Source organism: Monopterus albus, unplaced genomic scaffold (assembly GCF_001952655.1).
Source record: "Monopterus albus unplaced genomic scaffold, M_albus_1.0 scaffold61.1, whole genome shotgun sequence".
NCBI classification, from domain to species: Eukaryota; Metazoa; Chordata; class Actinopteri; order Synbranchiformes; family Synbranchidae; genus Monopterus; species Monopterus albus.
Genome location: NW_018127941.1, coordinates 2,402,640 through 2,418,864, shown reverse-complemented (window position 1 = coordinate 2,418,864; position 16,225 = coordinate 2,402,640). Strand labels below are relative to the sequence as shown.

Below are 16,225 nucleotides of genomic sequence, written 5' to 3'. Positions count from 1 at the left end.
TTTCTTCCTTATGCTCAGGTCTGGTGGTTTCTAACGAAGAAACGTCACCCACTGCAGCAATGTGTATTTTTAATCGTTTTTTGAACAACATGGAGGTTTAAGGCACAGATGAACAAAGCAATTCATTGTTGTTTTAGTCTCTGTATGGGGAATGCTGAAAGTACCGTTAATATGGCAAATTAACAGCCTTATCATTTAGGTACAATACTTAGTCATATTCCGCCTCTGAGAACAACTTTGTTTAGACCTCCATAACTGTTTCCATACAGCTTCCTATTGCTCTCATCAGCTAAGCCACAGCCATTTTTAAGGAATCCAATCAAATATGAAAACAATTATTTAAATGCCTTTTGTAACTAAACCCAGCACACATATCCTATTTCACTCAGAAAAGGGTAATTTCACAGAGGCTAAAGATGCTATAACTACTAAATCAGGGTAACATTAAGTAGGTTTAAGCCCTGAAGTATTTTTTAATAACATTAAAGCTGCTTTAACTAATTTCTCCCCCTGGTTTTCACCCCTCCTGCCTTGTGTCTGAAACTAGGTCATATGTGGTTACAACATCCGAGGACTGTTGTGTCAGTCAGGTAGTGCAGCAGTAACATCTGGGTCCAGAACTAATGTACATGGAATATAGAGCCCACAGAGCCTGTGGTCTTCTGACATAAGCTGGACCAAAACAGAAATGCTAATGATACCGACATATGCACATTACCCAGCTACAGTACTTGCGCATCTAGCAAGAAGAAAGCCACATCCATGTCAGATTTTAGTGCTTTGCATGCTTTTAATGATGCTGACATATACATGCTAGCCAGCTACAGTACTTATGCATCTTGTTCTTTGTCACATTCTTTCTGTGCTACAGAACACGGCCTCTTGGGTCTAAAAGCTTGCCTCCCATCCTGGGTTGTACCTGCACAGGGAGCCTCCACAGTCTGTCTTTGAAATGAGCCGTACTGGTTTGAAAAACGCATCTTATGACCTCGGACCACAGCAGCGTGGAAGTAGTGGGGAGTGGAGGGGTTTAGTAGCAGAGAGGCAACACTTCTACACAATATTTTACTTGATTTATCCAAATTTGTGCTAAATCTTAGTTAATTCAGTTTTAAAAAGCCATGACTAAATACTGTAAGCAACAATGACAAAGTTAGGAAAAGGAAAATGTCCTTATGTATGATTTAGTAAGTGCTCACTTTGCTTCATCAGAGCTCAGATGTGACTGAAACAGCACAGGTTATCACATAGTAATAGAATATTACAGACATTAATGTGTCCTTGTTTCCAGGAACCCTAACAGACACGTCTATTGAGAACAAAACACTATGAGTAAGACTCAGTCACATCCTTGTGCAGAGATAAATGGTGACTAGACTTCCTTGTACGATAGCATTTGTTCAGGGATTATGCTATGCTATGCTACAATACAGAAAGCAATGCAGAGGGCAAAGAGAGATAATGCAACCAATGTTTCACACACAAAAAGGCCTTTTGTTAGAAAGCCACGGGATTCATTTGAGAAATGATTCATCATTTAAACAAGGTTGACTTTTTACATAAAGAGTCAATGGGAAAGTAATCATTTACTGTAGGTTTAGTGCCCATCAGCAGTGTGCTGCTTGTTGACATAAGAAGAGTCAGACATATGGCACAAATGTGACAGAGAAACCATCAAATCTAGCAGTCCTCACAAAGGGGATAGCCCAGGTGCTGCAGGTGTGCTGTGCCACACAGTATCATTTGCAACATAACTTCCCCTTGCTTGTCCTTCCCACACCTGCCTCTGTGGGACCTAACAGAGACATCACCCTTAACATCTCTTCCTTCTTTCAACTGTCATGAAAAACTATGTCACAAACCATAAACTCCTATTGACCCTAACCTAGGGCAGCCTAGCAAAACATGACCATCCAGCTACCAAAAACACAACAGTGACAGCTTAAAGATCTCAGAGAGTGCAGGCTTATCTACAGACACACTACACAGACAGCCACATGGGCCATGATCCTCCATCACCTTGGTTTGTTGTTGCCATAGTGAGCTGTTAGGCTCAGGGAGGTGGTGCACATGTGACAGCGGCAGCTGCAGGAGGAGAGGGCATGGGGGATTGGTTACCTACCTTTTCACCACCAGACTGAGGGTCTTGTGGGAGCCTTTCACTAGGCAGATTGCCTCTTGTCTGTAGCCAGTCAGTGGGATCTCATTGATGCTGACGAGCTCGTCTCCCACCTGGAGGCTCACAGCTGCTGCCTTGCTGCCTTCCTCAACCTGGAACATAAACACAGCAGATGAAAGACTCAAAACTATATGCACAATTTTAAAGAGATACCAAAATATTTCAGGAAGTCAACCTCTGGCAGAATGCTAGCCAGTTAGCAAGTGACTTGCCATGATACAGGAGACTGACCATTTTTAGTTATATACTCTACATACTGCATTTCATAATATTTTTCTTCAAAGATTCTTCCAGTTAACCTGTTTGTACATTAACAAACTGGGCTTCTGAATCAAAATAAGGCACACTGGGCCTTCTGATGCTGTTGTAGCTTTTTATCTCACAGCTATTGGCTGGCAGAGAAATCCAGTTTATTAGTGCCAAGAAGCACAAGCAAAACCTTTATTTTCAAGTGAGTGGAAGTGGGAGATGACATGTCCTTCCACATTCAGTGGGAAAGGTGTGGAAATTCAGAGGAAATCTGATTATATTAAACTGTCTTTATGAATCTCTGACACTAGAACATGCAGGCTACCATAATGTTAAAATACAGGTAGAAAGAAAGAAAATGATCTTTCAGTTGTATGTGAGAGATAAATGCAAATTTATGACTCTTGAATATTGTGAAAAATAAATAAAATGAAACTTTAGCCTGCAAGACTAAACCAAAAACATCAAAGCTACAGAATAAAAATGGCCACAATAACTACAAACAGGGGTCACCTCACAAAGTTTCACACTTCACCGGGGAGCCGCATAAGTATGCCCACTCTCTCCTTCTCTTCACCATTTTCATTGATCCGCTTTGAGCACCAATACAACAAAACAATAAAGTGCTCCTTTTTCTTTCTCCTAACTAAAACTTCTCACCTATTTGCTGCCTTCCTTTCCTTGTTTTTATTTAATTTGATTTTCTCCTTTGCATGCCTGGCAAAATTCTGGACACAATTTGCCACTGAACTTAATGAGAAAGTGTGCCTACACTATGAAGTGTATATAGACGTATTTCCAGACAGTAAAGAATTGAACACACACCCACACACACACAAATCACATAAAAACTACCAGTATGCTCATTATATGCATTTATATCGCTCTATTCTTTTATAAATGTCCTGTTGATATCCTATTCTTTGTGTAAAAGCATCATATAAAACATCCAATTAAAAAGCTTAAAGTTCTGTGGAGGAGCTAAATATGATCCTGTTAAGAAAACCGACAGTCTAAAGCTTATATCATTTAATTTTTTAAATGTGTCACTTTTGTTAGAAATCAGCAGCTGTGGCACAGTGTTTGGTTAACAACTGCAAAGACAATGTTTTCTTCTTACCTCTCCTTAGTAGCAACGCCCAAGGGACAAAATCGATTGCTTCAAACTAAGTTGAAATAATTACTGTAAAACAGGTGGCCATAACATAAAGCCATAGGGTTGGTAGAGTACATTATCAGGGGGAATCCTATATTTGCAACTTGATAGTGTCTTTTGTTAGACCCTCCCTGGTAAATCCCCACATCACTATTGCTCAAGTTAAGGTCTGTGTGTTACATACAGGGCTGAAACTTTCACAGTCTGGCAGTAGCCAGTGGTCCAACAAGAGAATAATCGTGAATATAGATAAAACTGTGTGGGAATGAGTGAACAAGTAGCTTTCACAAATACTCTTGAGTTGACAGCTTGTCAGTTTGGTTTTATGTGTATAATTCTTAGCATATATTTGTTTATACAAGTACTATATATTGATGTTATTTCATTATTTTAACATATTGCATTAATTTTTCTGTAAAGCACTGAATTGGCCTGTGTACAAGATGTGCTATATAAATAAAGTTACCTTGCCTTTTAAACACTGTAATGTGCTAAGGTGCTGTGTATTAAACATTAAGATTTTTATGATAATAAAATAAATGTGGAGAGAAATTCTGAAAAAAGAAGCCGCCAGTCTCTTGTTGACAGTCTTAATAGGTTTTACAAGGTAACAGTGGCCAAAGAAACACACAATTTGCCAAAGTTAACAGCAGGTGGGCCCGATTCTAAAGACAAGGATCAAAGACTATAAAAATACCTCAAAAAGCTGCTGTCCAAGCCACCAGTAATGTAAAAACAAACTGCATTGTGCTTGTCTGAGGACAGACACCTGGAATAACACATCTGTCACAGGGAAGTACATAGAACAGAACACAGTGCACTGCTAGTGTTGTAACTGGAGAGACCCACAAATGTAAGAGTGAAAGAATCACAGCTAAAGAGAGGGTCAGACAGGCTGAGTGTTAAGGTCAGGGCTATCCTCACACTGACGTGGAAAGTCAGATATGAGCGGTACAAGAGCATGGGTCAGTGTGGAAAGAAAAGCAGAAAGAACTTATTTGGCAGTTGGCACATTAGAACACAAAAGCAAAGCTCTGCAGCTGATTATCGGTTTTCCACACAACCTGTGAGAGAAGGGCTATATGACTCAACTACATAGGTATGTGTACATTTACAGACCGTTATGTCTCACATGTTCTTTATCCTCAACACAGAAAACCTGAGCCCTGATAGTTCTAGTCCAGGGATGGCCAGACCGATCCCCGAATGCCACTGCCCTGCCTCTTCCAGCTTCTGATTAACTTAACACACTTGGTCCTTAACCTTTACTGTTTTAACCACTAAACTGACCACACTACTAATTGTTTTCCTCAAAATGCTATATATACAGTACATACAAAGAATGGCATTTTCAAGATCAACATTTTGCCAGGAGATCTGTGAGACAGCCTAGGCCTACATATTGCCCTATTGTTTTGAATTCAATACAAGCAAACAAAAAAACAATAAGAAAAAATAAAACTGTGAATGTAAATAACACATAGCAGCACAACAGAAAACATAAAAGGAAATGTCTGCAACACATGGCACAAGGCATGGCAGCCCAATCAGCATGGGCCATACCATGTCCTTTGTTTACCATCGTCCTCCAAGCTGTAATCAGTGAAACTGCAGCCATCCGGGATGCCAAAGTATCTTTAAAAATAGCATAGTTTCTCTCTTCAGGAAATGAAGGGAAGGATGTGTTGATGATGAGGCGACCACAACTCATCTTCTCTGCTGATAGATGTCCTGTGCAGTGTGCTGACAGGGCAATGAACTCAGACTTTTCATATGCTTTTAGGGACTGCCTACACACATCCCTGACAAGTTTCATGGCAGTTTGACATGTCAACAGAAACCACATAAACAAATTCACCCAAATTTGACCTTTGCATGGCTTGTAGCTTTAGCTGTTAGTTTAATGGCATCTGCCTAGTTACAGTAAATGTAGACAGATAGATGTTTTAAGCATCTGTGCCTTTTGCAAAGTGCCAAGCCTAACCCACAAATGGGGGGTTCATAGCAGAAGACCACGTTATAAGGGCTAGCATGTTAGCCATTAAAACAGAGTGTAACTAACTGTATGACTCAAGCATCACAGTTACACAGCCCTGATGAAATCTCATTGACTATATATATTTATCTGCTAAATGTCCGCTTGTGTTCACCAGCTAGCTGCTGCTGCTTTGTCCATCTTGTCTGCTGTTTGCTTCTGAGCAGGTAAAGTATAAACAATGATCTGAAGGACGCTATAAAATGCTCAGTGGAGGCGAGGGGAACTGCAAAGTCAAGTGACAGCTCTCTGTGTGTTTATCACAACTTTCACGTGAAATTACCACTTGAAGCGGCTTTAAAGTGTAGGAAAGTCAAAAGAAAACTAATATGTCAATCCTTTTATTCATGTTATATTTGGATTTGTAGTGTTACTTTACATTACCACATAATCAAAATTTATTCTAGTGTCTGTTTTATTAGAATAAATCAGTTGCATCTAAGAGTAAGTGGAAGTAACTTTGAACCTTGTTAAAAGAATTACTGTCTCTAATGTTTTGCCCTAACATGTGAGTAACACTAAAGAACCTTTACAGTAACAATATCATGTACCTTATGTAAATACTGAACATTTCCATCAAAGAGCACACAGTACCCCATTTCTTTTATCAGCCCACTCAATAATCTTTCTGTCATTCTAAAGTTTTACCTAAAAAATCTTGACTTCCACAAATAGATCTGAATCTGCAAGCCTTTCTCCCCCATGAGCCATAACTCTGTACAGTATGATTCATCTTCAGTCCAGAGGTTGGGCAATCCTGGGACAGTCAAACTGAGCCCACAATGTTGTCACACAGAGGATTCAATAATTGGTAAAACCTGTTTACCCGTAGGTGATACGCAGCATGTAAGGACAGAGACATTTTTGTAGTGCCTCTGGTTCTGGTTCTTCAAGAGCAAACAACATATTCTTCCATATAAAATTTGATACTGGCAAAGAAAACATATAAATGGAAGTGCGGCCCAGCTGTACTGTGTAGAACAGGATTATTTAAGTTTATTGGACTTTAAGTCCATGAAGACCTTGAGCATAACCTAAGCAATGAGTGGAATGTTAAGAATTTTAATTAGATCCAGAATATTTTTTAAACAATCCTCTAAACCTCTCATCAAACTGTGGGCACCTTTTTTATCTTTCATTTTAGCTATCCGAGAGAATGTAGAGAAATAAAAAACAATGGTATTAAGTTAGACCATCAGTAAAACTGCATTTTACAAGTCACTTGCCATGACACGTATGCTCACTGCTTACTGCTCACATGAAACATGCGGGATGAGTAGTCGACATACAAATAATAAGCTATTACAAAGGAAAAACACTTTTCAGATTGTTTAAAAGATGTGGTGTTCAAAAATGTGTAGTTCAACAAACAGTGAAGTGGACTGTGACTGCTGTGGGGGTAGCTGTATGAAACCTATCACAAAAAAAAAAATTGCACAAAGGCACAAACTCTGTAGCAGACAGGCTAGTGCTAAAACCTCAACCTTTGAGCTGCATAACCATCAAAGTCCTTCTGTCTCTTTGCAAGAATTTTTGCTTACAGTTTTGAGTAGGTTAGGTAACCTTACTTGTCTATGGCAAAGTATTTATGGATCTTTTGTACCAGAAGAACAGAGTAAGAACAGTGTGGTCATATTTGAAATCCAGCAACCATTATGACCAGATTTGAGCTCCTACAACATTGTAGTCCTACCTGTTCAGGCAGGACAGAATGTGTTATTATTGTAAACAGCCTACAATATATTTAACTGAAAATAAACAGCCAAAGAAACTGGGCAGATAAATTACAAAGTGAATAGGTACAGTAGCACACACCAGGCTTACATGCATAATACAGTATGTCCACATAGTCATGTCATTAGACAGACAAATGTTAGTAATCAGAGACCTTATGCCAAGCAGACACTGGTCTGTAGATACATCATAGGTTTAATTGCATATTTATCCAGTAATGTAAAAAATTTGACAACATCTCTGTAAATCAGTGGCTATAATGTGAGAGCCACTCCAATGCATCATCCATCACTAAATCCGACTTCATTTATCCTATCATGGCATTCCTATGGGCTTCAGGCTGTCACACATAATTCTCTACATTTAGAAAATCAAACAAAGCTCCACCATTCCTCCCCTGCTCCTGGTACCACATGCTAGTCTCTCAGCTGAAATTTAACCCAGCTCAAGAATATGAGAAGGCAGCCTAAATGACAGCAAAGTAAACTCTGAGGCATTTCATGAAAGGAAGAGAGAAGAAGAGGGAACATCTCACCATCAGATGAAAACGGGTCCACTTTTGTTGGTCCTTGGATTAAGGATGTGGCAAAACACTAGGTCAGTGTCAAAACATTAACATTAAAATGCTGTCAATAGTAAGCCAAGGTACAGCAGTCCACCCGGTCAATGGTTCACCCCACACAATTCAGCAGTGTGACCAAGCCAATTAATACAGCTTAAAGTCTTAAAATGGTCAGAATTCTAGTCATTTCAATCACATGCTTGTAAAACCTACTGTAATGGGGTGAAGGTGGTCATGACTGTAACACTGTATCACCTGAGATCCTGAGTTTCGTACATCTGAGTTGGACTTTGAACACATTTTGGGTCAGTGCAGAAACAGCAAACACAGAGTCAAGCAGGGACACAGCTCCTGACAAACAGGTGCAGGTACTTACTATGTGAATTTAACTAGTAAGGTATGCTGTAGTAAATCATTACACAGCCAACAGAGGAATGAGGTCACAGTGTGACTTCTGAGCTGACTTTGCTGCACTGTGGATTAAATACTTTCCCTCCCATGGGTAGAATATTATGCTGTGGCTCATATCACCCATTTAACAAAGTCATGGAATATAAGAATTATATGCTTTGAGCATTTTCAATAGAATTGTTTTTTATGAAACTGATATAAAATACTGATCTTCAAGCAGTATGATTTATTACCACAGTTTGCGAACAAGTCTGCGCAGATCACACTTGAAACAGTAAACACTCTCTCCATCAAGCTGCTACATGTTCAATTACATGCATGAATTTTATATATATAAAAAAAGTATTAGCATACTGTGTATTTGAAATACTATATCAGAATCTAGCATTGATCCTCTTCCTACCCTTTCTTCCATTTTATTACCTAGAATCAAAAGATGCAAGACAGACAAGAAAGATGCACAGCCACACGTTTGCCATGTACAGCAAGCAGGGGTGTGTCAGGTGGCAGAACCTTTTATTTAGTTAGATGACAGCAATTAGTGAAATTATGACCTTAGCTGGTCTGGCCTCTACTGCCAAAAGTGATACAGCACAATAACAACATGGAACTTTGGTATGAAATTGACTTGGAATTATAATTTGTTTGGGATCCTAGAGAGTTCAAAAGGTGGAACAAATGGACACGAACAGTAATGATCCTGTTGTACACTGACAACAAATTTCCCACCTCTGACTCAGTGTTTTTCCAGCTGTTAACTTATCAAACCGTCAGGTTTTATAAAATGAAAATGACTGGCTGGAATGCTACAATCACATTTCATTGGCTGGAATTATAGTGGTGTAAAAACTTGCACTTTTCTTGAATAAATGATTTTGATTTAGCCTAAAAAACATATTTTGGCTTGCAACTAAAGTCCTGCTCTCCAACCAACAAATCTGCACCTAACATCTTAACTCTCAGCTTTGATATAATAATTTTTCATATTATTTACCTTGGTTATGAGTAGAGGTTCCTGATGCTCCTGTCCACCTCTGAGTGTAAATCCCCATGGTGCACCTCCTGAAAGAAATACATTCACCACTTTCCAGGCCTCACCATCTCTGCTTCTCTGACCCAGATCTCCTGATTTCTGCATCACATGCCAAAGGCTCTCTGCTTCTGTATAGTGTGGATCATTTTTATATCCCTCAGCATCCATGGTGCTGTTATAAACATAAAAAAGAAAACAACAGCATTAAACCATGTCTAGTCAACACATAATAGCAATAAGCAATAAGCACATCCTAAAATATGTTACTGTTGACCAGTTGGGACTGTATTTAAAAATTCTGGGCTATAAAATACTGTGGGGCACATAATCTCTCAGCATGTCCTGTTCCTGTGCTCTGCTGATGACAACCTGCCATAACTCCCTTGGAATCTATTATGCAAAACCTACAGCCAAACCTACAGTGATGCTACAAAGCAAGACAATGTTACCTACATTTCAGCAATGATTCTCATGTTGATGGTCACTTTCACAGATGGTCTCACATTATACTGTTAATCTTTTAAATTCACCTGAAACTCAGCATGACTTGGAAAAAAAGTACTTAGTGTCCTAGACTCACGAACACAACTAACTGAGCATTTGGCAGTGGCTGGAGAAGCTAAATATCACTGATAAATACTGTTTTAGAGTTGTTCATAAGAAAGTGTTTAATTGTAAATAGTATATTTTACTCTGTTAATTATTTTCTCAATATGATTTGTAATGTCACTTTTGACTGTTTTTATTTGAGTGCATCTGTTTCAGATCAATAATGTCTACGTCACTGCAAAATATCAGTGATTGCTGTCAAAGCGTTCAGTGCATGAAACACTATACCTTCACCATTACGGTTTTACATTATATTAATCTGATCAAGCCTATGTTGCAATTTTGACAAAATGCATCTTAAAACACTGATATCTGAAGTACACTGGTGTAGGCTTTAACTTGCATTACTGTTATGTTTAGAAGTCAAGAGAAAAGTGATCCTGGCATGTCAGTGTTAAGAAGTACAGTAAGCACATTTTCAAATAAGGGAGCACCATTACATTAAGTCAAATCTGACACAAAAGATGTGATCAGATTACAGAATTTGGCAAGAATCTTAAATTCCAACGCAGGATGTCAATGAATTGGGTTTCTAGTGACATTTAAATAAGTGTATTGACAATTAGTCTATGGAGAAATAAATATGTAAAGGCATAAAAGATGAATTAATAGGGGCTAAAAAATTCTACATTTATATAATACTTACTGTAAATCCTATTTGAACACAAATGCTCCGATTTTAAGAGTTTGGCATCATTTCGGTGGTTTTGGGAAGCCCAGTTCACTTTACATTTCCAAAAGAGTTTAAATCCCCAGGCCAAATTAAGTCACGGGTTTCAGGCTTCACTCGTTACTAGGGCTGGCCGAAACCGTTTAAACCACATAGGGGGTCTAATATAAAAGGGACACCGCTTCAACACAAAACGTGAAGGTGTATGTTTTTCTGACATTTTTTTTCTGTCATATGAGCAGTTTCCCTGCGTTTGTGGGGAACAAAAGTGCATCTCTGGGTCACTAATTTAGAAAATGTGTTACTCTTCGTAAACACCTGTTGTCACACTGCACACAGGGTGACTTAAACTTAACGCTCTTACGTGTGAGAAAATTAAACACTAATGCCGAGCAGCACAATGGAAACCATCGCCTGTACCAACACATAATGTTAAGTGACACGGAGCAAACAGACCTGGGCTTTTAATTTGTTATTCTGCGAGGGGCTAGACCATTATTGTAACATATTACAAACTCAAGTTTAAAAGGTTGACCTTACCTGAGAATTGAACGCCTAGATAAACCGGTGAACACGAAAGCTTCCTCGGTGTGTCACGCAGCTATATCCCAGGTTTACGATACACATACTTCATCTTTTCTAACCGTTTTATTGTCAAAGGAAAAAACTTTTAACTATAAAGCCAGTTGTGCGGATGGTTTCATGGAATAAGCCGAGACTTCCCACTGTTTAAAACGCAGCAATTCAGTCCGTATCCTACTTCATGACATAAACCAAGGACGACACACGGACACTCAGGAGAGTTTAAATTGGCTAAGCTAACCTAGCTCCATCCATGGACAACAGGGATAACAAGTGTGGCAACACACAGGGCAAGTGTGCCATCTACCGTAAAGTAAAATAAAGTAAGATTTCCCTCTAAAAGACTACTTTACTTGGTGCTTACAGATAGAAAACTGTACTGTGCTGATACATTAGTTTCTGGAGGCTCAGATATATCTAACCAAATAAATCACTGTTTGGGTTTCAAACAACTTGGTGAAAGACAAAGCTGCATTTAGAGGGCGAGCGCGTACGTTTCCATGACAGCCAGTTAATTTAAGGGTTGGCAGTGGGACCAAAATGGCCCAATCGCGGAAGTGGGTAGCTGGTGAAACGTCACCGTCCTTGACTGTAGTTTAGACTACCAGAAAAGTAACATAAATAGAAGCAGTTGATTATTAGAGCATGTTAAAGAACTCCTTCTAACTTTGTTGACTACATATTTAAAGTATGTTTAAAAACTGGGGCACGTGGCTTGGTATAGAAAACGAAAATGGACAAGTTAAACAAGAAGGCGAGGCTGTTGTCGATGCTGAAGACAAGAATCAGGAAATAAACAAACTGACAGCTGGAGCTGAAACTGAGCAAACCGGTGCTGTTGAGATAGATGCTCAATCCACCCAACTTCTCCAAAAAGCCAAGGGCTTCAGTGGTAAGTTTGATATAGGCCAGTTGGTATTCGTACTAGCGTGGTAGCGTGGTAGCGAGCACTTTGCTTCGTGGGTTTCGATACTTATCGAAATTATCACTAATATTGGTTAAATGTGCTTCTTTACAGGTTATATTTATGATTTTGCCAGTAATGCTTCAAAGAAATTGTCCGAGTCTGTCGTTGAAAAAGCACAAACATTTAAAAAAAGTGTGGAGGAGGGGAAAATTAATGGTTTTATTGATAAGGTAAATATCCTTTGCTGTTTGTCTTTTATATAAATGATTCACCTCATTCTTTAGAAGTTTGGCCGATTTCATGAAATATGTCCTTTTCCTCAGACCATTTTGGGTGATTTCCAGAAAGAACAAGAAAAGTTTGTTCAGGAGAAAAAAGCAAAAAAGTCTAGTAAGTATAGCACAGTATTAGCTACTCTTAAGAACACAGTTTACCTATGTTTTCAGTATGTATGCATGATATACGTACAGTACATACATGATATGGAAGGGCATTACATTACATTACAATACAGTATCTAAAACCACTGATCTAGGTGCTGCTGTACCACCATGGGTTGGTTATTTTGAAGAGGACACCATACAGCAACAGATTTTAGCTCTCTCGGCTGTGAGTATTACTCTTTGTCTAACACGTTTCTGTTTATTCAGAAAAAAAAATTATATTGTGTATCAGTATGATATTAAGAAAATTTTAACTTCACGTTATTGCTTTATTTGATATCAGGACAAAAGAAATTTTTTGCGAGATCCTCCATCAGGGGTGCAGTTTCACTTTGACTTTGAGCAGATGTATCCAGTTGCCATGGTGATGCTGGAGGAAGATGAGCTCCTCAGGAAGATGCGTTTCCATCTGGTCCCCAAACAGTGAGAATGTTTTGAATAATAATAAATAAATAATATCTGTGTCCTCTGTGTTCATCATGTGCATCTCTGCTCTAAAAACAAAAATAATTCATGTTATTTCACCTCAGAGATGACTACCTCTGTTTTTCTTTATAGGGTGAAAGAGGAAGTCTTCTGGAAGAATTACTTCTACCGTGTGTCCTTGATAAAAAAGTCGGCTCAGCTCACAGCTCTAGCAGCACAACAGGCTCTTGAGAGGAGAGATGTCTACAAAGCTGGTTGCAGTCCTGAAGATCCTCATCAGAAAGGTACAATCTATTGTGTAGTGTAAAACTATAATGCCTGTACTTTTGTTTTAATACTCAAAAACCTATAATACATAGGAGGTGGTGAAGTGCTTCCAAATATTGTGTATTAAACCAAAAGCTTAACCACATTTTGAACTTGTTTTTTCGATATGGTATTTTATTATTGGTTTTGTGACAAACTGCATAATAGCTATGTTAAAAACAATGATGAAAAACATTTTATGTGGATTAGTCTGCACTATTAATGTCAATAAGAATATATCAATATTTTTCCTTTTAATGTACTTTAGAGATAATGTCAAGAAATGCTTTTTGCAGATGTAGTTAAACAGAAAACTCCCTCTGCCATCAACAGCTCCAAAACAAAGTCAAGGGAGGCAAGTCACCTGTTTTTAAAAAAATATCCAAGAAAATAAGAGTATTAATAATAAAGCATTAAATAAGTCCTGACCTCCTCCTGTGTCTGTAATGAAAGGGTGATGGTGAAATCTCCACAAGCCCGCCTGTTTCTGAATTTGTGAGCGATGCTTTTGACTCATGCAAGATTAATGAGGAGGACCTTTGCAAAGAAATGGAACAGCTGGTTCTGAACAAGAAGGAACATCCAAAGACACTACATGGCAAGTCTTCTGGTTGAACTGGGTTTTCATGTATTTCATAGATTTGTTGATCAGAGCCCAATAAACATTTGGGCTTTTTTTCTTTTCCAGAGGAGACTGTGGACTGGGAGAGAGAGTTACAGAAGGAACTTCAGGAGTATGACGTGTTGGTTGATAACGAGCACTATGATGACAGCTGGGACAGAGAGATTGAAGAGATGTTAAAGGAGGACAGTTAGAATAATTAAACAACCTACCCCAGCCTTAACTGTTTGAAGGACATGTTCAGTGGTCAGAAACAGCACCTGGCTACGTAGGAGATTACATCATTATAGTATTGGTCTTGTAAGAACTCTCCAGATGGAAAATTACCTCTGAATATCCTTAACATTTCAGTATGCTATTTCTGTGACCTGAGTTTTTGTAGGTAAATATTTTGTATTGTCTCTGGTACTGAAAAGAAGAGGCAGTCCTGCATCTAAAAAAATGAATAAAATAGCAACACCAGTGAGTATATTGAGTTGAGCAAGGGTGCATTTTATAGCTTAAGAATTTAACTATTAATTTGTAAGAGGAAAAATATGCTGTAATCGGATACAATAGTCTAAAGTCAAAGGTTCAGTATGAGGTATAAGCTTTACAGACCTGTTTTGTTGTGCACCTTACTGGTGCCAGTTGTCTGCTGCAGATGAACCAAATGAAATGATATTTTCATTCCATTTTGGATCATTTAAATGTGAGCCACATGAACAAGTGTGGTATATTTGGGAACTAAGTTCATCCTGTGACTGAGTGAACGCCTGTGTGTTTGTAATGCCTGTTTGTTTAAAAAATATCCACTTGTGCTACATTATAAAGGTGTTGCTTTATTGTGTTAACATTGGAATGGTGTATGACACATCGGTCTTCAGTACCTTAACACTTACCTTTTACATTTTCTTGTTTAATTTCAAACAATTCTAATTGGTTATTGCTATTTAATGTCTTCCTCCATTTACAGTATAAACATTAGTCACTGTTGTTACTATTACTGCCATAATGTTTCTTTTATAAAAAAGTTAAATGTAATAGTTCCATGTTCTTGCACATCAAGAGTGAAATTGAATTATAGTTAAAAATTTAATGAAAATCTCCACAGCTGACTCAAGGTTAAAGTCCAGGCAAACCGAACGCCTGTCAACAGATTTTGATCCAATGCTAAAGTCTTATCACTAGGTGGCAGTATTGTCATGCTATATAAAGGCATATTAAGTGCAGAGCCTTAAGCGTACACATCCCAAAGTCTCGTCTTTACCTACAACGCAGCCTGAACTGAAGTGACGCGTGTGCTAAAGTGGTTTCTTGTTTGACTTTTCTGATCATTGGTTGGGTCAAGGAGTGTTGGTGCAGTTTTCTCCTTCTCTGATCATGAGGCAGAAAACATCCAGAGATCATCCTTGGGAATAAAGGCTTTCTGTGGTTGTATCCCACACCAGAACAACAGGAGGAGGGTGTGGGAGATGGTCTGAACCAGTCATGTCACCATCACAGTTTGGTCCTTGTCAAAGTCACTCACATCCTTACACTTACCCATTTTTCCTGCTTCCAACACATCAACTTTGAGGACTGAATGTTTACTTGATGCCTAATATACCCCACACACTGACAGGTGCCACTATAATGAGAAAATCAATGTTATTCACATCAACTGTCAGTGGTCATAATGTTATGGCAGATCGGTGTATCTAAAAACAATGAAGCTAACAGTAAACAAGTTTACCTGGCTTCATTTGAATATCTTTAGAATGCAATATGTAAGTAACCTGCAAAGATGCGACACTTGGTTTGTATTTTCGTTTACTGTATTTCTTTGTACATTTTGAGCATATTTTGTGCATTATAGTAATAGTAGTATTAATAGTGAGATAAGTGAAGGAACTACTGCCTTCAAAAATGTGCATTATGCATCATTCTGCTGTTTTATTGTAATTATAAGTTTTTGTTTCATTTTAAGTCCTTGTTGTGTAACTATTGTTAATCAGGAGCCATATGATTTTGTATTGTTTAAAACAGATTTCTTTCAGTGTAGCTTATCTGCAGCTCCCTGCTTTATGATGTCTCTTCGGGTCAAGGATATCTTGAAACCGGAAGTGAGGGAGCAGATTGGAATGACTCACTTTCTTGTTTTTCCATTTTACAGCTTCTGTACATCATAGCAGTGTGACATGTTGGAATACTGAAATAATATCACTTTTTTATACCTTCAAATAAAGTTCAACACTTCAGATTTTCAGGTATAATTGTTTGTAATTTACCTTCAAATAAAGTTCAACACTTCAGTTGTTTGTAATAACTTTATCTCAAGTG

The 16,225-nt window shown here is 38.3% G+C and overlaps 2 protein-coding genes across 3 annotated transcripts in view; one reads left to right on the top strand and one right to left on the bottom strand.

Annotated features, from left to right (window-relative positions):
* The window catches only part of shroom2a (shroom family member 2a), a 33,914-nt gene extending 22,379 nt beyond the window's left edge, over positions 1-11,535 (bottom strand). Inside the window, exons 1-3 of one of the 2 annotated variants that reach the window (XM_020603321.1) lie at positions 11,179-11,535; positions 9,321-9,531; positions 2,123-2,271 (exon numbers count right to left, since the gene is read on the bottom strand). In XM_020603321.1, coding sequence (XP_020458977.1) covers positions 2,123-2,271; positions 9,321-9,527 — 356 coding nt within the window. In that variant the 5' untranslated portion in view covers positions 9,528-9,531; positions 11,179-11,535. Of the gene's footprint in view, positions 1-2,122; positions 2,272-7,888; positions 8,111-9,320; positions 9,532-11,178 lie in introns of those variants that run through there. The other variant, XM_020603322.1, reaches the window with a different exon arrangement.
* A 217-nt stretch (positions 11,536-11,752) lies between these two features.
* Positions 11,753-14,752, top strand: LOC109962001 (synapse-associated protein 1). Its single transcript, XM_020603325.1, has 9 exons — positions 11,753-12,112; positions 12,239-12,357; positions 12,451-12,517; positions 12,663-12,736; positions 12,854-12,993; positions 13,129-13,280; positions 13,599-13,657; positions 13,756-13,900; positions 13,991-14,752. The coding sequence occupies exons 1-9, from the start codon at positions 11,911-11,913 to the stop codon at positions 14,116-14,118; spliced, it is 1,086 nt and encodes a 361-aa protein (XP_020458981.1). The 5' UTR covers positions 11,753-11,910; the 3' UTR covers positions 14,119-14,752.
* Positions 14,753-16,225: the final 1,473 nt, after the last annotated feature.

What these genes read in the sequence shown, in the direction of transcription:
- LOC109962001 (XM_020603325.1), top strand. Translation starts at nt 11,911, where the DNA reads ATGTTTAAAAACTGGGGCACGTGGCTTGGTATAGAAAACGAAAATGGA. An exon ending in AGATTTTAGCTCTCTCGGCT is followed by an intron (nt 12,737 to 12,853) that starts GTGAGTATTACT and finishes ATTTGATATCAG; the next exon opens with GACAAAAGAAATTTTTTGCG. An exon ending in CCAAAACAAAGTCAAGGGAG is followed by an intron (nt 13,658 to 13,755) that starts GCAAGTCACCTG and finishes CTGTAATGAAAG; the next exon opens with GGTGATGGTGAAATCTCCAC.